At 30.6% G+C, this 21,344-nt stretch overlaps 1 protein-coding gene across 1 annotated transcript; it reads left to right on the top strand.

The window, feature by feature from the left end:
* Positions 6,486-15,723, top strand: LOC109720907 (probable ascorbate-specific transmembrane electron transporter 1). The gene is made up of 4 exons (XM_020248257.1): positions 6,486-6,655; positions 14,022-14,070; positions 14,221-14,420; positions 15,416-15,723. Exons 1-4 carry the CDS (start codon positions 6,491-6,493, stop codon positions 15,662-15,664), a joined length of 663 nt encoding a protein of 220 aa, XP_020103846.1. The 5' UTR covers positions 6,486-6,490; the 3' UTR covers positions 15,665-15,723.

Genomic DNA, 21,344 nt, shown 5'->3' with positions numbered 1-21,344 from the left:
GGTCCCATTATTATTCTATCCATTTCTTATAATTTGTAATGATAATGTCCTTTAAACTAATAGAAATGTATTAAAAAATTATTTTTTATATAAAAAAGTAAGGATAATTTTGTTATTTTGTTCTCTCCATTAATATCATACTCTCTGAAAATATTTTTAAAATTTTAAGAAGGCTAAATATAGAATTTTTAAAGTTAAAAAAGGAAAATAAAAAAAACGAATATTTGCAAAAAAGCTTTTTGTATTTTAGCCCATATTTTTAGTCTGAAGGATAAACGCAACACATAATATATATAATGAAGAGGGTAAAGCACATTTTAGCTTTTTTTTTTTTATATTCAAATTGTAACACTTTTTTTGTATTTGTTACTTTGTTTGGATCATGTGGTCACTGGGGACACATCTCCACATACAAATTTAGCAAACATTTGTGAAGGAAAATTCTTCTTCAAATGTACTCAATAAGTATAGTTGTAACAAGAAAATAAGCCTTGAAATAAGGTATATTTATAGTTTGCAAGAGTTAATTTCTTTTTCACTCTTTAACTTATTCTTAATTATTATGAAGGTTCTATTGTTATCTAAGTATACTTTTTTGGAGATCTTAAATTATGTTACCATAAAATTAATCAACTAATTGGTGCTAAACAAAACAGAAATTTATCTACAAAAGTGACAAATTAAGTGTACTTAGATAACAATAGAACCTTCATAATAATTTTAATTAATTGATAGTGCGTCAAATTAATTAAGAAATGAAAAAAAAAAGTTAGAAAAAAGTAATTAATTGAGAGTGAAAGATTCCAAATAGCTCCTCACCTAAACCAAAAATTGTATAATATTCTAGATTTTTTGTACTTTTATGTACTTTGTTTCAGTTGTATAAGCCAACCTAAAATTGTTAGGACCACAAATTAAGAGCTATAAATATGCACATACATAGTACTATATATTATTATATATATATATATATATTTCATTTCTTGAGTAAATACTAATGTACTTCATATCCAATTCGCTTTGTCCTTGTACTTGATAAAGGCATAAAAGAACATTTTCTCTCAACTATCTAAGTTTCCCTTACAATGCTACGGTGAGTAGATAAACCTAGAGGGAAACTGATTCTTTCTACCATACAAGATAAATGTGTTTAGAGAGAGAGCGAGTAAATGTATTATATTCATTAAAAGATGGGATAATCATTTTGATAAACTTACGACGACTCTTCATGTACATGCACAAGATAATCCGTCATCAGTAATATGAAATATCTATCTTTCCGATCGGTAATATTTTTAGAATAATCTTGCACCAATTGTGTGTGCTATATTATCCAGATTATATCCAGATTACAAACTGAATGAATTAAATACAATAATCTTGATAGAATTGTCTATAATTTTGACAGGATAACACGAACCAAATACACTCTGATGGTAAAGGAATCAACTGGAAAACTATGACGCCCCTTTTTCTATGAGGTCACCCATCTAGGACTATCCTAACCTTAGCACGCTTAATTTTCTTAACCTCTTAGATTTAGCCACCGCCCAAAATGTTATAATCAGGTTAAGAGTTTTATACCTATTATATCTTACTTATATATAGAATTACCTGAGGTTTCACAAAAACAATCTAAATTTCCATAACTCTTCCAATTAAGATAAAACTTCTTGTAGAGACCTCGGGTAGCGACCTCAATGAGAAGAACAATTTCGGCTTGGGGCACATAAAAAGTTCGGGTGATGCTAGTGTAATAAAAAGGTCGTTCCCTTCCCTCAATTCCCGTTAACAAGAGTTGACGGGAATCGATAGGAGGGAACGACCGTGCGCGAACTTGCAAGCGTCCCCACCTATGCATTTGGTTCAGATCTTGTTACACTAGCATCACCAGAACTTTTTATGTGCCCTAAGCCGAAATTGTTCTTCTCATTGAGTTTCTTGCTCGCGACTGCGTGGTTTTTTTTTCTCTGATCGATTAATTGTTTGAAGAGTCTCTCTAACTTTACTTGCGTTCTGATACTAATTGTTGGAATTCAAAATTTCGCTCTCACATTTGGTTGGCGAGATTGCACAACACAAATATATAGGAAACGGTTTAGTAATATTTCAATCTGATTGAAAACTATCCAAGAAAACATGCATGAAAAGCATTTACAAAAGAAAAGTGGGAGGTTATACTTGGCTTTAATACTATGCTAGTCAAAATAGAAAATGATCCAAAAATATATTTAACACTACAAAAAAAAAAATGTAGCATTTAAAGACACTCTTTTTAGTAACTAATGATGTTTAAAGCATCCCAAAATGGTCTACTATCACATTAATTTGAAAGTGTCAAAAAAAATATCGACAAATAAAGAGTCACTATGCATATATAACGCCAATTACGCCATGTGTGGGTGAAAAATCTTGGAGTTTTAAAGCATCAAAAAATTAAAAAGAATAGTGCAATTTATCCTTTCAGTAAAATAGTTTAATACAATAGACGATTTATATAACAACACGTTTTGAAACATTAGTATTTGCTATATAGTAAAGACACTCCGACATTTCTCCCAAGCGTTATTTAAAAAACATTCTCATAAGATCTTCTTGTTAAAGATATGCTCTTTTTTTTTTTATTGATTTGGTCCATGCACACCGGGTCTACGGAATATATTAATTCTTAAAGTTGATTCATGTTGGCGTAAGATGTAAGTTATCTACTACACAAGGCCGAATCTAATTAATATTGGGATTGCATGTATCAGAACCATATTCGATTTATACTACCGTACGAGGTGTCATGTGGGAAAATTAATTATTAGCATCGTTGGCTAATTAATTCACGGTTTACGACGGTAGAAGAGAAGCAGAGCGGCGGTTCTCGACCAAATTGTCTGAGCGGTTCGGATTCTTCAAAGCAGCGGCATAAAGGATTTTGATTAGAGTTTTCTATACTTCTCTAATTTGATCTTGTCGGGTTTACGAAAAGCTTTTTCGGTATTTTTTTAGAGTTTTCGTTGGAACAAGAGAAAGTTGGGATTCGCCATAAGACTCTTAGTTTTTATCCGGAGAAGATATAAGGTGTAATCTTGTACTTCTATTTTTTTATATAGTGGAATACATCTCTCTCTATTTTTTTATATAGTGGAATACATTTCTCTCGCTCTTTCCGTGGACGTAGGCAAATACCGAACCACGTAAATCTTGATTTCTTCTTTCTACATTTATTTTTTTTACCGTTCGTTTGATTTTCTCTATTTTTTCGTGCATCTTTGTTGGTAGCGCATGACGGACGATTCATCCAGTTCCCAATCTTAACCAAACCATATTGTTTGTATTTGTATTTGTATTATCATAATGGCACAAACTTGTTGGCCCAGTGGCCCTAATCGTCTATTAGATTTTGATGATAACAAATAATCACGATTATTGGACTAATCTCTTTATCTTGAGTCTTGTGTTTTAGATCTCTCTATCTTCAAAAAGGATTCAAGATGGGCAATATTCTGGCACCAAGCTTCACCTCTTGAAGCTGTGTCTGCTTCTTTTGTCAAACAGACAAACTCACTCTCTCCATTCTTAATTGATTAATATTANATTAACCCATCTACTTCTTTAGTTTCTTTTGTTGGCCTACTAATTAAATGTTTAATATTAAATTAAGATGGTAGTTTGTTAGTGAAGTAATTAGGTTTTGAACTTAGCTACTAAATGTGGAAAGGAACCAAAGATGCTAATTAATTTGAAGTGCAAAGTTGAATTTGGTTATAACCTTCGAAAAAAAAAAATGATTTAATCTTTGCATCAATGCTGTACTCGAGTTTAAATTTCATTTTGAACAAACAAATATTTGAATGAGTTTTGTTGTTCCATTAATACCAAATAGGAAACAAAAAGAATATATATCACAAGTAAATTATGCTATCATGGAGGATTTGTTCTTACAGCGCTCGTTACTTTTGGACTTTCAAAAGCAAATATTGGTAAAGGATGTCTGCTATTCATCATTATGGGCAAAATTAGGTCTAATTTTTTGTCCCGTAATAATAGGTTTATGGGACTAAAAAATTGAGTTGGGTAATAAGTCTAATAAGTTGGGTGATTCTCTAGTCACAATAGATGAAACGGTAAGAGATCCACTACAACAGAATTAGGTTATAAGGACATTTTTGGGACACTTTTATATAATTAAGTATCTCATTTATGCCAAAAATTTTTTAAAAAATCTATTAGGCTTTAAATATAAAGCCCAATCCAATCAAAAACAAACAATTTCTCTACTCAACCAACCACACCCAGCCGACTCGGCCTGATTACAAATAAAAAAGGAAAAAAAGAAAAAGAAAAATTGATCACCGTCTCCCTTTCTTCTCCTCCGCCGCCGAGAGCGATGAGATAGGGTTCCAGCGGCTGGAGTTCGGCTGCGAGGATCTCATAGCGACCGTAAAAGGCTACGATCGCTACATATCCCTCCGCCACAAGTCGCTGGAGGAGTGGGTGCCAAATATTAAGGCGGCCCTACCTATAGCGACCCCAGATATAGCAACACTTTTAAAAAGTATCGGTAATTTAGCCAACAGCACTTTTTTTTGACCTATACCAATATTTAAAAGTGTCTCTATACACCTTTTTATTGTAGTGAGACTCAACAAATAATAGACCTAACGTCCAGATGTGTTGAGTCAAGTCGAAGCCCGTGAAGCACTGTGATTGAACCCTTAAGTACGATAGGTCCGCCATATCGATCAGCATGTGCTTTTAGAATAGTTGGTTGGAACTTACAATTTGCAAGTGGTATCAAAACCAGTGGCATGGGTTCAATTTTCACATACCATAATAACAGTGCGTACAAGTGAAGCAAAGCTTCGACGATGCAAGTTGAGGTTGTCTTTGTTTGATTTGAATATATGCCCTAAATTTTCAACCATCTATCACTTGCATGTCTTTGTTTGATTTGAATATAATCCCTAAATTTTCAACAATTTATCATTCAATTAATTTAAATAGTAAAAGTTGTGAACAGGGCTAAATCTGAAATATGACAAAGGTCGATAAATGTATGATATATACATGGGTGCAACAGGCATGGACATATTGTAAACAATAATCCGCCCTTCAATATATATATAATAAATATTCTCAATGACATCTAAAATGAAACTCTTTTAAAAGTTTATAATCTCATAATCTCTAATGTGTCGAACTCAAAAGCTTAAGTTTGGAAACTAGGAGTGCAATTTATCCTCTTAATTATACTATAATATAGGTCCTTTGTTTAATATTTTATGTGAGAAAGGCCTTTTGTTTAATATTAATTCAGCACATAAGGTTTTCAAATGCAAAAGAAGCATATATATTGTGTTATGAATAATTAATGTGTAAAGCATAAAAAACATGCAGCAATGAGAGTGTTTTGAGAGGACATACATGAATCTAAACCATTTTTGACTTTTGTGTTTTTTGCCAAATTATTTTTGGCGGTTCTCATTGTGGAAAAAACATATACAGAGAGGCAAGTTTAATTTGTCATTTCTCTTTTGATGCACATGTAATAATAATAATAATATTAATTAATTAAGTTGTTTGTTTCACTGTAAGTAAAATTTAACTTGAGATAGACTTTCGGTCAGCTAGAGTTTAGATAAAAATTACTTTCCTTTCATTGTATGTTTGTAAAGCTATGGAACTGAAATTTTTCCGACCCTGTTATTTATTTGCTGGGAAATGAATAACGTAAAAGCTGAAGATGCGAGAGATGAGTTAATATTTTTACTTTCTGAGAACTAAACACTCGTAAGGAGTCTGGAAATGTAGTTAACAAGTCCGTTCGTTCATTTCTCTATTTTTAACTATTTAGAAAAATCTATTTATTAAGAACTTGTTTCTTTTGTTTTATAACAAGGAATTAGAGAGGTAAAAAATCCTAAGGCCCTTTTGAAAGCCAATTAAGAGGTCTCCATGTTTTTAAATTGAGCACCGAGAGTCGAGAAAGAGAGATTAAAGTTTACCCTTTTTTCTATTCCATAGCTAGGTTATGGAAAATCTGAAAAAGATAACGCAGATCAAACACACTCGTTAACTCTAGATGAAAACAAAATAAAATTCAAATAGAAGAAGACACATAACAACCATTCTAATATGTACTTACATACCTATACATATGTGGAAACAAAGGTCTCTCCTCGGACTTTCCGTTGGATATTGGCCCAAACTAGCACGCCTTGCACTTCACGTTGCGTTTATCCTCTTTGGAGTCGTCGCTGAGTTCGATCTCTTTTTCCAACTATGTTAACATAGATCTACGTACGTACTAATTAATCCCTTGTTTGTATATGGTCTATATCTCTATATATAAACACACATATCTAAGTTTTGGTTCAACTACACAAATAAATAATAACTCATTACTTTGCTTCATCTCTCTCTTTCTCTCTCTCATATATATACATATATATATATATATATATAATTTTGGTGTTTACGTATATATACAAATTAAAGCATGGTGGTGAAGAGAGGAGGAACTGCATATGGGATCTCGTCACGGCCTGTGAGTATTTTGGCTCATATTTTGGCCGTAGCCGCAGTAACGCTGATGCTTGTGTGGATCTTACACTACCGTGGAGGTGTCTCGTTCAAGTCCCATCACTTTGATCAAGAGATCAACGTCCGTATGCATACGTAAATATGATTTTTTTTTTTTTAATTTTTTTCTGCTTGTATATATGTTATTGCGTTGCTATATCAATTAATTATTAGAAATTTTTAATGTGAAGCATATATCTTTTACATTTCTTTTCGGACGGGATTTTATCTTTCTAATAATTAATTGGCTCGAGACTTTTTAACTGGCCTACGACGTGGATTCAAATTAAATGGAAAAAAATCAATAATGTTAGAAGACTCACATTACTCAAACTCAGAATTTTTTATTCTGATATCAATTAAGGACACTAAATTGATACATTTTAAATCACAGGATACTAAAGTGAGAAAGTATGAAACTATATGGATGGTATTTAAAGTTTTCCCATCAATTAATTATTAGAAAATTTTGATACCAAGCATATATCTTTTATATTTCTTTTTGGTTGGGACTTTATCTTTGTTATAACTGATTGGCTCAAGACTCTTTTGCTGCCCTATGACGTAGATTTAAATTAAATTGGATGAATTAATTAGGAGAAAATAAATAATGCTAGAAGACTCAAATTAATTACTCAAACTCAGGATCTCTTACTCTCTATCATGTTAAATAATGTGAACCAATATTTATTCTTCAAAAGGTTAATTTATTAGAGAACGGTATTTAAATAATTTTATACTTGATAGCTTGAAAATCCGAGATTACTTTGCTATGAAGTTTGGTGTGATCGAGTTTTCGTAGTTTTATTAATATGATGGGTAAATGAAAGGAGAGCTATACAAGAATATGGCGCCCTTTGTTGAATGTAAATATTAAAAATATTATTTTCTATTAATTTAACTTTTTAGAGAATAATAATTGTTTCATATAATTTTACATGATATCAAAGCAGGAGGTTCTAAATTCGAATCCCGCCCAAGTTCATAGCATTATTTAAGTTTTCCTTATTAATTAAGTCGATCCACGCAATGAAACATTCAAAAAATCTCACCATTAATTAATTACCAGCTAAAATTTTTGAATTATAACGATTGTTTCATATAATTTAACATATATAGTATTAGAGCAAAAAATGCTTACTTCTAATTCCACTAGATCTTCTAACATTATTATTTTTCTCTTATTTAATTCAAATTCACGTCTCGAGTCTATCAAAACTGTTCTCTCATTCTCAATATAAAGCGAAAGGTTTGTTGATGCATAAATATATAATAAAAAAGATTATTAATTAGGAGCGAACTTATTTACAAATTAATATTAAGTCCCATATGAAATAATTAAAACAACAAAAGATGATATTTATACATATGTACTACTGGGTCAAAACTTAATTACAGGTTAGTTTTTTGGAGTTGATAAATGGTTTCTAATAAATATGTCACATTCTTATATACATTTTTATGCGCTTAAGCCAAAACTAATTTTCCAAACCAAAAGAACAACAAAAAGTTAATTATAAAACAAGTGTAACAATACTACTAGTACCAAAAACAAATATATTAGTACTCCCATGATTGATCTTAAGAGGAAGTAATTTCTAATATTTTTTATTTGATCTTGTTGAATATAAAATATATAAACGTCGTTATCTGATAATTTAAATTTTTGCGGTTTTTGCAATTTATATGGTATCATAAGTAGGATGGTCATGAGTTCAAGTTTCGCTAAGCTCTTAATTAGCGTATAAAATGTTAAATATAAGAAGCTAAATTATATAAAAATCTCATGTAACTACCCACTTTTTATTTTCTCTTCCTGACTTTCAAAATCTATATTTGTCCTCTTAAAATTTCAGAATATTTTTAGGGGGTACAGCGTTAATGGAGAGAAATAAAGAACAAATTATCTGTACTTCTTATATAAGAAAAAAAATAATTTTTTAATATAATATATTATATAATTATATATATATATATATATAATAATTATATATATATATATATATATCATTTGAAGAATATTTTTAATATAAATTATAAAAATTGACGGAATAATAATGGAACCTTGACAGGAGTGGGGTGGACAACGAGCCGATCTCGAGCGAGCTTATGTCAGCCGTCAATTTCGGTTGAAATTAATTTCGAGCCTAAATCTAGGCTCAAGCTCGGCTTGAAAATTAATTCGAGCCAGAGCTCGAGCGATCTAATTTCGAGTCGAGCCGAGCTCAGCTCTAACGAGCCGATTGAAATTGTCAACTATATATAATCAATAGTTTAATTTTTATAGGCCATATCTTTAGAATGTTGACTGCAACTGTTCAATAGCTCAATACATAATCAAAATTTGAATGAGAATGTGAGCTAGGGTGACTGCTGAACTAGGTGGAGAGGTAGAGAGAGAGAGAGAGAGAGGGAAAAAATTGAGGATTGAGAATTGTGAAATTTCATGTTTAGGGTTATGTGCAATAGTAAAAGTTTCAAAGAGAGAGGAAGTGTTATGTAAATTTAGAGGTTGGGCTGCAATTACACAGTTTACTTGCTCGGGTTATTTGTATGGCCAGCAATAATGCCCAAATTAAATTAAAGCCTATCAATAGATTAAAATACAATTATATATATTACTATATATATACTATATATAATATACTATATATATATATATATATACTATATTATATATATATAATATATATAATACTACTTATAAAGCGTGAGTTTTGAAAATTTGGGATTTTTATTATCAAAAATGTCTCTATCGTTTTTTATAATATTGTCAATAGATCAGTAAATTTCAACACTCATTTTAAATAAATCTTAATAATAAATTTATCATTAAATAATAGATCTTAAGTTTTCGCCATTAAGATTCTCAGTCCAAGCGTATACAAATAAAGTATTGCTTTTGTTGACAGGGGAATTACCCGTCTATACTCCGTACTATATCTCCATCTACGCCGCGTTTCTCAGATATGTTTTTTCTACCCACCAAACGCTAAAACTAAATCTTTCTCTATAATCTAACTAATACGCCCAACTCATGCAATACTTCGCTAATCACATAATACGTAAAATTAGAATTCTATTTGCTGTCAACTGTTAGTATTCAAAATAAACTTGAAATTGGGTTAATGCCCGATAAATTAATACCCGCGAATTTGAAATTATTAAGATTTGAATTTATGATAGTAGGTTTTTCTTAAATAAAATAGTAGATTTAATTTCGACGAGCTATTAAAATTTGGCGCGCCATAATAAGCGTTAAGTATTGTTTAAAATATTTTTAATACCCAAACTCAAACTAATGCGTTAATTAAAATATAATTAAATATGGTTTTAACAAATATTCATATATTAAATATGCTGTCGTAAAAGCAGTGAAGAATTTTTTTAAAAAATTTAATACTGGCCCAAATCGAAAACAAAATCGTTAATTAAAATATAATTTTAAATATTTTTACCAAATATTCAACACCAAAAATTCTCGCGTGTTCTGCAAATATAAAATAAATTTTATCTATTTTTAAATAAATCTTTAAAATAATAATTTTCCAAATATAGATCTTAAGTTTTCGCTATTGGATTATTATCCAACGAAATAATAAATAAAAAGTAATCTTATTATTTATTGTTGACTGAAAATATTCTTTTTTTCAAATATTTTTTCTACTTCACAATCATGTACCACGTAAATTAATTTATCTTTTATCTAACTGCTCCCGCCAATCACATAAGTATCTCCGCTAATCACGTAACATATGTAAATTAAATTTATTACATATCCAAATATCTTTGCTCAAATAATTTTTTTTTCTCACAAGTAATACACTACCACAATCTAAGCTACGCAAAAATAACAATTTAAATTTGTAATGCCCGCCAAAATTTAATACCCGTGAATTTGATAATTTAAATTTTAATTTTAAAATATTTCTCTTTTTATTCATTTCACATGAATAATAATTATTAAGAACTAATTATTTGGATGGATTGAAGTATGATTTGAATTAGATTAATGTTCTAGACAAGATAAATGCTAACACAATTGGCATAAAATTATTAATAACTAATTTTGGATTGATTGAAGCATGAATCGAATTAGATTCATACTCTAGAACAAGATAGTGGCTATAACACACATTAGCATTTGGAGAGACACTATTGTAAACAATTCAGTTATTGTATAAAAATAGTGCACTTTAATATCGATAATTAGGATAAATGTACTTTTTAATATTTTATTTTTTATGATATTTAAAATTATTTATCATGATCAATTTAGCAAAATTTATAAGTAAAATTGTGCTTAATCCACTATTCCAAAAACTCAAGAATAAAATTAAGCTAAATTTTTACTTATATGAATTCTTATTAAATTTACATTTTTTTTTAATTTTATCTAGTTTCTGATGATCTTACTAATATTTATTTTATTGTTTTTTTACTTACAATGCAATTTGTGCGGAGGGGAATAATGCGTGACATTTTCAATTAGTTTAGTGACGAATTTTGTATTTTTTTTATTAGGGTTATTTGCAATACACGTCCCTGCAAACATAGTGAATTGCGAAAAATATCCCTGCAAACGGAAACTCCAATAATGTTGTCCGCTACAAAAGTCCTAATTTATGCAGATATGTTCTGATTAACATCTGTTAGAGAACTGTTTTATTTTTTAAACAGTTTTCATGTAAAATGACCATTTTGCCTCACAAATATATCCCTCCAAAAGCACTTCCCCTTCTCTTTCTCTTCACTTCCTCTCGGGCCGCCGAGCGGATGCTGGTGAATGGCACGGGTCGAGCTCGACACGGCGACGAAGAAGAGGAAGAGAAAGAAGAGAGGAAGAAAAAGGGAAGAGGAAGAAGGAGAGAGAGAGAGGAAGAGGGAGAGGAGAGAGGAAGAGGAGAGAAGAAGATGAGGAGGGAAAGGGTTCGTCGCCGCGCGCCGCCGCGCGGCCACATCTCCTCCTCGCCGGTGCGAGAAGAAGAGTAAGAGGAAAGGAAGAGGAAAAGAAAAAGGTAGAGGAAGAAGAAGAGGAGAGGGAGAGGGTTGCCGTTGCCGTCGCATCTTCTCCCTCGCCGGCTGTGAAGAAGGAGGAAGAGGAAAGGGAGAGGAAGAAAAAGGAGAAAGGGAAGAGGGAGAGGAAGAAGGAGGAAAAGAAAAGAGAGAGGGTTCGCCGTCGCCGCCGTCGTCGCCGCCGCGCTGCCCGCGCCGGCCCTCGCCGGCGACGAAGAAGAGGAAAGAAGAAGAGAGGAAGAAGAAGAAGGGTAGAATCGTAAATTTACGTTATAAATTAACCAATGGTTAAGTATTTTAACCGTGCTTAACGAAAATTTTCTAACAGTACTTAACGGCAGGACAATCTGCATAACTTTAGACTTTTGCAGGGATACTTATAAAGTTTCCCTGTTTTGCAGGGTAATTTCTGCAATTCACTATATTTGTAGGGACTGTGTATGCAAATAAACCTTTTTTTAATAATACATGACAGAAAGATTTTGTGTTCTTTCTTTTATGATATTGTAATTCTAATTTTTATTTCTATCATTTTTATTTAGTAAGATTAAATATTATTTATCGAATTCTATAATAATTTATTTATAAATTTTTTTTTTTAGTATTTGTGTGACGTGCGTTGCACGTGCACTTAACTAGTATATATATATCTATATATATATATACTAGTTTACAGTGCACCGCAATGCACGTAATATTTAAATTAAATTAAATTTATATTTATATTTTAAATTTAAATAATTATTGATGGTATAATTTATTATCAGTTAATTTTTTTCTAAAATTATTTTTTTTAAATATGTATCCAAATTTTTAAAAGTTTAAAGTAATTCTAAATTTTAAATTAAATAAATTCATATTTAAATTTATGAAATAAAATCAAATTTGAAATTAATTTGAATCATAATTTGAATATAAATAATTATTAAAGACATTAATTTATTATTATCCCATCTATTTTTTAAATTGATATTATTTCAAGTTAATAATTATTTTTAATTTGAAATACTGTTTCACACACCCAAAATAATTAAAATTTCTTAATTAATTTCAAATTTGGAATTAAAATATTAATTCACCAATTTGAAATTATGAACAAATTTAATTTTTAAAGCTGATTTTATAAGCTATTATAAATTATTTTTTTTTCAAATCTAATTTTTTTAGTTAGTCTAATTGAGAGATAGTAGATACAAAATTATTTTCAATATTTGTTGCATAGAAATTTTCGTTTTTTTAATAAGTATGAAATATTATTTTATGGGATGCGTAAATATCTTTCGGTTGACAAAAATTTGGAATAAATAATCTTCTATTCTCGCAAATAGAATGCAATATTTTTTTCCGACTAAAAAAGGGTATGTCTGTGTCAACAATTATTTTAAAAATAATTATCCAAATCAATATCAATTTGTGAATCATATTTACTAACAAATTTAAAATTTTAAATTGTAAATTTATATGTTATATTTTAATTGAAAAAATATCTCAGATTTTAAATATTAGTAGGAGTAAAAATGAGATAATTTTTATATATTCACTTTAAAAATATATGATTAAATATTATATATGCGGAATGTATTATGTGATGTGATATTATATAGTGACGGATATGTAAATGTGGGAATGAAAATTATTTAAGAAATGCGAATATTATTTGTGAATAAAATATTATATTATGTTGGCGGCGGTTATTAGAGAATATGACACAACATATAAAAAGTTGAAATTTGATACGTACTATCTAAGCGGCAATCTTAGGTAAAAAAAGTGACAGATACTTAATTCGTCAGTCATTGGATTAGATCGGAAGTGACTAGAATTAATATTTTATAAAAATTAAAAATAAAATAAAAATTGTACGGCTGTGATTTATTCCATTAAAGTTGAATGAATGATATTATTAGTATGTAATTGGAATTATATTAATAGGGATCGACATTTTGGGAAAGAGGAAAAAATTTAAACTCACGCTTTTATAAGTAGTATAGATATATATATATATATATATATTTCGAGCTTTCGAGCTTTTCAAGCCTAATTCGAACGAGCCAAATAATACTCAAGCTCGGCTTGAAATGAATTTCGAGCCTTTTATTTTGTTCAAGCTCGGCTCATTTAATTTCGAGTCGAGCTCGAGCGAGCCGAATATCGAGCCGAACACGAGTCGAACGCGAGCCGGCTCGCTCGTTTGCCAGCCCTAGACAGGAGGGGGGGGGGTTTGTGCGCCCTAAATGTAGCAACTTGAAATATTGAGGGAATAAAATATAAGTTTTTGAAAGTTAAGAAGGAAAAGTGAAAAGCGGATATTTATAAGGAGAGGTTTTCTGTAATTGAGCCGAATACAAAACATGTAAATATTATTTTTGGAGATAAATGGTTACTTTATATAATCTATCAAATTTTTTTCACAAATTGATTCTATATTGCAGGCACATGCTCTTTTCATGGTAACTGGGCTTGTAATCTGTGGGGGAGAAGGTAATTAAATAAGTAACCTTTTCCTTTTGTGCACTAAAAGAGAGTAGTCATCTATATATATATATGTGTGTGTGTGTGTGTGTGTGTGTGTGTGTGTTTTTCAATTGATGATATATTAATGATTATCCTTAAAACTGCTTCTGGGAACAGCAATTTTGGCTTATAAGACACTCCCTGGGACAAGGAAAGTGAAGAAGATCTTTCACATGCTATTGCACTTGGTGGCCTTGGGCTTGGGTGGTTTGGGTCTCTTTGCAATTTTCAAATTCCACAAGGACTTGGGTTTAAAAGATATGCACAGCTTGCATTCTTGGTTGGGGATTGGCACCTTTTGCCTCTATGCTTTGCAGGTGAATCTGAAATAATAATAATAATAATAATAATAATAATAATAATAATAAACCCCACACTTTTTGTTGTTCTTGAGTTTGCAAACCAAAAGATATTTTGGGAAAATTTTGTGATTTTATGTAAGGTTTTAAAACTTGTCCACTGTTTTAAGAATGATTGCCCTCATTCCAAAGATTGGTTTAGATACAATGCGTGTTTCTCTAATTTTCATTATTGAAGGTTGTTTCTTTGGCTCTTTTATAGGATATAGTGTTATTGGATAAAGTATTATCTGAATAGTGCTGTTAATAAAAGTAAATTCTCAAAAAAAATTTGTCCAATCTTGCTTGTCAAACACTCTTATTGTATTGCAATTAGATGTAAAAGTGAAAACAAACAGACACCTATTTATTACTAACTCAGAATAAAGAAGTTGTTTCAAAACTCCAAATGACTTTAAAGATACACTAAACTATTGTTATGTAGAATATAAATATTCAAAATCGGCATTTCTAAAATCTTAAGCTTTTGAAAAAAACAGTCGTTTTACAGAATTTAACATGCTATTAGAGCAATAGGTTCTGAGTTCGAGTCCTGTCAGGTTTCTAGCGTTATTTAATTTTCTCTTATTTAATTCAAGCTCACTTTTTGATTCTATCAAAAAATTTCAAATTTAGATCTGAAGGAGAGTGTTAAATATAAATATTTTCGAATCCAGACCCGAGGGGAGTGTTAAATATAAATATTGGAGACTCTTGCTTATTTACCCCTAGCTACTATTCAAAATTTTTAAACTTATACTAAAATTATCAAAAGACCCTTCTATACCCCAATTACCATTAATAAACTATAGGGAATTGGAGATATTTGAAGGAATTTTTAAAAATTAATAAGGACATTTTGGTCAACCAGGGATATATTAGATATTTTAAAATTTTTGAGTATATATTTGATATTAACCTAAATATTTCTACTCAATTGAATTCTCATTTTTTCTTTCTATGTTTCTTGGCAGTGGTTACTGGGCTTCACTTACTTTCTGTTCCCTGGATCAACAATGACAATGAGAGCAGACTATGCACCTTGGCACATCTTCTTTGGTGTGGTCATATTCCTCATGGCAGTCTGCACTGCTGAAACTGGGCTTAGCAAGATAGTCTTTCCCGGCGCGAAGCTCAGCTGCGAAGCGTTTCTCGCGAACTTCACCGGCGTCGCGATTCTCCTCTTCGGCGTCGCCGTCGTCTTCGGTGTTATTCTCCCATGAATGCAACTGCAGTTGTTGTTTCTCTTTTTATAAAAGATTTGGTTCTAAATTGATGTTGTTTGAAGGAATTTGTTGTTGAGCTTCCTATGAACTGTAACTTTGTAACCTATTCTTTGATCATATGTAGAAATTAATAATAAGCTTAAGCAAATAAAAACAATTTGGATAAAATTGTATGTTTGGTCCTCAAACTATGATACAGGCGACACATTAATGCTCAAACTTTAATTTCTTATAATTTCTGACTCCAACTTTCAGAATTGTTGCTATCAAATCTCATGATCCAATTTAGCTAAATATTGATACATCGTTGATATAAAAAGCGGCATCTTAATTATTGACACACCATTAATCATCAGTTCTACACTAGCAATATCTCAATATTTAGTCAACTAAATTGAATTATAAGACTTGATTGTAATAATTTAAAAAGTTCAAACTAAAAATTACAACAAATTAGAGCTTGAAGGACCACGATGTCACCAGCCTCATTGTTTGATGACCAGACATGCAATTTACCCAAACAATTTCATGAAAAAGTGCAAGCATTTAGAGACAGGCACAGTTCATGCATTGAAGCACTTATTAGGGAAAGAGTTTCTAGATTCAAATTAGAATAGAGACCGGATAGAGTGAAGTGGCAGTGGACTATCAATGGAAGATTCATCGTGAGATCTACCTATTCGGCCCTAAACAATGGGAGTACAAGGGATGCTCACGCAAGTAAGATTTGGAGACTCGAAATACTCCTGAAAGTGCAAGTATTTACCTGGCTCATCCTTAGAAAAAGAACAGCTACAATAGACAACCTTTTGAAGAAACTAGTTAAGTGCACGTGCAACGCACGTCACACAAATACTAAAAAAAAAAATTTATAAATAAATATTATAGATTCGATAAATAATATTTAATCATTACTAAAATAAAATGATAGAAATAAAAAATAGAATTACAATATCATAAAAGAAAGAACACAAAATCTATCATGGTATTATTAAAAAAAAGGTTATTTGCATACACGTCCCTACAAATATAGTGAATTGCAGAAATATCCCTGCAAAACGGAAACTTTATAAGTTATCCCTGCAAAAGTCTAAAGTTATGCAGATATGTCCCTGCCGTTAAGTACTGTTAGAAAATTTTCGTTAACCACGGTTAAAATACTTAACCATGGTTAATTATAACGTAAATTTACGATTCTACCCTTCTTCTTCTTCCTCCTCTTCTTCTTTCCTCTTCTTCGTCGCCGGCGAGGGCGGCGGCGGCAGCGACGGCGGCGACGACGGCGGCGACGGCGAACCCTCTCTCTTTCTTTTCCTCCTTCTTCCTCTCCCTCTTCCCTTTTCTCCCTTTTTCTTCCTCTCCCTTTTCCTCTTCCCTCTTCTTCATCGCCGGCGAGGGAGAAGATGCGACGGCAACGGCAAACCCTCTCCCTCTCCCTCTTCTTCTTCCTCTACCTTTTTCTTTTCCTCTTCCTCTTCCTCTTACCTCTTCTTCGTCACCGGCGAAGGAGGAGATGTGGCGGCGACGCGCGGCGACGAACCCTTTCCCTCCTCATCTTTCTCTTCCCTCTTCCTCTCCCTCTTCCTCTCCTTCTTCCTCTTCCCTTTTTTTCTTCCTCTCATTCTTTCTCTTCCCTCTTCTTCGTCGCCGGCGAGCTCGACCCGTGCCATCACCACCATCCGCTCCGGCGGCCCGAAGAGGAAGGGGAAGAGAAAGAGAAGGGGAAGATGCTTTTGGAGGGATATATTTGTGAGGGCAAAATGGTCATTTTACATGAAAACTGTTAAAAAATAAACAGTTCTCTAACAGATGTTAATCAGAGGGACATATCTGCATAAATTAGGACTTTTGTAGGGACAACTTATGGAGTTTCCGTTTTGCAGGGATATTTCCGCAATTCACTATGTTTGCAGGGACGTGTATGCAAATAACCCTAATAAAAAAAATACAAAATTCGTCACTAAACTATTTGAAAATGTCACCATTAGTTCCCCTTCCGTACAAATTGCATTGTAAGTAAAAAAAACAATAAAATAAATATTAGTAAATCATCAGAATAGATAAAATTAAAAAAAAATGTAAATTTAATAAGAATTCATATAAGTAAAAAATTTAGCTTAATTTTATTTCTTGAGTTTTTGGAATAAGTGGATTAAGCACAATTTTACTTATAAAATTTTGCTAAATTGATCCTGATAAATAAATTTAAAATACCATAAAAAAATAAAATATTAAAAAGTACATTTATCCTAATTATCGATATTAAAGTGCACTATTTTTATACAATAACTGAATTGTTTACAATAGTGTCTCTCCAAATGCTAATGAATTTAGTTTTACGTATTATCTTGATTGTTGAGTATGAATCTATATTTGATTCATAGCATATTTTTGTCATCCAAAATAATTAGTTATTTTTATTTTTATTCGTTGGCTAATGTGTGTTAGCGTTATCTTAAGATCTATATTTGAAAATTAATCTATTTCAAGATTATATTTCAAATCGATCCAATATATTTTATATTTGAGTTCTTGGATAATTTTATTGGTGTTGAATATTTTGGTAAAAATATTTAAAATTATTTTTAATTAACGATTTAGTTTATGATATTCGCGGGTATTAAAATATTTTTGACGGTGTTTAACGCTTTTATGGTACGCCAAATTTTAATTTTGGTCACAATTAGATCTGGTATTTTATTTACGAAAAAATCTACTATGATAAATTAAAATTCAAATTATCAAATTCGCGGGTATTAAATTTTTGCGGGCATTACATGTTGGCAGCAAATAAATTTAATTTTACCTATTACGTGATTAGCGGAGATATTATGTGATTGGCGGGTAGGACGTTAGATAAGAGATAAATTTAGTTTTACGTATTACATGATTGTTGGGTAGAAAAAAATATTTGAAAAAGAGGATATTTTTGTCAACAAAAATAATAGATACTTTTATTTTTATTTGTTGGATAATATCCAATAGCGAAAACTTAAGATCTATATTTGAGAATAAATTATTATTTGAAGATTTATTTAAAATAGATGAAATATATTTTATATTTGAGAACTCGGAGAATATTTTGGTGTTGAATATTTTGGTAAAAATATTTAAAATTATATTTAATTAACGATTTTGTTTTGATTGGGCAGGTATTAATTTTTTTAAAAAATATTCTATGCTTTTACGACGCATTATTTAAATATTGAATATTTTGTTAAAAATATTTAAAATTATATTTAATTAACGATTTAGTTTTGATTTGGGGTATTAAAATATTTTAAACAATATTTAACGCTTTTATGGCGCGCCAAATTTTAATACTCGTCGAAATTAAATCTACTATTTTATTTAAGGAAAAACCTACTATCATAAATTAAAATTAAAATTATCAAATTCGCGGGTATTAAATTTATGCGGGCATTACCAATTTCAAGTTTAATTTTGAATACTACATGTTGACAGCAAATAAATTTAATTTTACGTATTATGTGATTAGCGAAGGTATTGCATGATTGGCGGGTATTACGTTAGATAAGAGATAAATTTAGTTTTACGTATGGTGGGTAGAAAAAAAAATATCTGAGAAACGCGGCGTAGATGGGAGATAACGGATATAGAGGGTAATTTTGTCAACAAAAATGACAGATACTTTTATTTTTATTCGTTGGTTGAGATCTAATGGCGAAAACTTAAGATCTATATTTAAGAATAAATTATTATTTAAAGATTTATTTAAAATGAGTGGTTGAAATTTACTGGACATGACAATATTAGTAAAAAAGATAGAGACATTTTTGGAAAGAAAAAAATTTCAAAACTCACGCTTTTATAAGTAGTATAGATAGTGGACGGGAAACACAAAATATGCGCTCTATGACGTCGAAGAGGAGACAGTGGACCATCTATTCACACAATGTGTTATTAATAAATTTCTGATTGCGATAACCCTAGAGAGAGTTGAGTCTAGAGATTTGAAGGACGACATGAGAAGCACGTGAAATAGGTGGATGTTAAGAAATAGATAGATCGCAATCTATTCGAATAAGATTAACCAGTCTAATAGTCTGCTGGTGGATCATATGAGATTCAAGAAATAGTGTTATTTTTATAAATGCTTACACAGACCCACTAATAACGGTAGCTAAGACCAAAACGTTGACAAACCAGTGGAAGGTTATTCTATCGTCTAAAAGCCAACATTCTTGGTTTTTTTTTTTTTTTCCTCCTTGCTTCTTGCTTCTGCCGAGGTTTTCCTTTACCTCAGCCATGTTGTTTGATTCATACTTTTAATAAATGAAAAAAATAGCATATTATCTTTTCCTCAAAAAAAACATTCATGAAAAAGTGCTCATTGAGATGTATAACTAGTTTTGGAGTGACTCCATTGCTTGAAGAGAGTAAAAAAAAAAAAAAAAAAAAAAAAAAAAAAAAAAAAAAAAAAACCAGCTTCTGATGCTTACGAAAAAAAAGTATTCTATCTCAACTCTTATGTATCGATACACTTAACCAAACAAACAATTGCTCCTACTAATCGACAATGGTGATTTGTGAATTAATGGTGCATCAAAAACTTATAGTGTGTATACACAGGTCACAATTTCAGAATCTAGATCAAATTCGACGAAGTTGACAAATGGAAAAATGAGTTACGTATTTTTACGATGTTGTTACGAGTGGACCTAAAAAAGTTTTGTAAATATATAATCATATAAATGGAGCAACTTGCATCTTTTTAAGACTTTTTTAGGTTAAGAATGTACACAAAAATAAGTGTGAGTATGTTCTCACTTAGCCACCTTATAGTTTAAAAAACCGCACTTAACTATTCCGCACTTTCTACCGTTAAATAAGATAGTAAAATAATACTTTTTACAAGCCACAAGATAAAATACGTGCTATAAAACGATAAAATGATAAATTATAGTTTCCCGTGATTTAGTTTGCATAAGCTATTACTTTGCTACGCACCTTGACAATAGATCTCAACAACAAAATAAAAATAAAATTACAGAATAATTAAGTAAAAATTTTTGCACTACCAGAGGAGGACAAAATGAAAATATGCTAAATCCCATGGGAGGGCAAATTGATACTAACCCTAAAAATTATTCAGCAATGAGTAGTTTTAAAAATACTCACATTAGTGGATTAATTTACAACATTTTTTAACAGCCTCCTATGTTCTTTCACCCAAAATTCAGATATCACCAAATAATCTGAAAAATAAACTATTCAAACAACCAAAAGTTCATCAACTATTCATACATTTCTGGAAAAAAAAAAAATTTAAAAAGAATTTTGTTATATCCACTACCGAGAGTCAATTTATTAGGATCAGAATCACCCCTTCTACAGAAGCAAACAGCAGTCCAATCATACATTACCACCAAAATATAAACACTTACTACTCAATTACTACTACGTAAAAATGCATAGAAACTTATCAAAATTATGATCCATTTCGATTTGATCACCTAACATTCAAAAATTTTGATTTTCCTATGTAAACTAATTTATTTGATTTGAGTCATTTAATGAATCTTCAACTTGCAAATTTGAATGTGTTGTTTTCTATATACACTTACTAGCATATTTTTCATCTAATTCATCAGATTGACGAACCTAAATTTTACACTGAATGAAAGGCTGATAGTCGGATCAAATGAGACCGTAG

This window comes from Ananas comosus, linkage group 15 (genome assembly GCF_001540865.1).
Source record: "Ananas comosus cultivar F153 linkage group 15, ASM154086v1, whole genome shotgun sequence".
NCBI lineage: Eukaryota > Viridiplantae > Streptophyta > Magnoliopsida > Poales > Bromeliaceae > Ananas > Ananas comosus.
The sequence above is the reverse complement of the archived record's forward strand: the minus strand, read 5'-3'. Positions and strand labels throughout refer to the sequence as shown.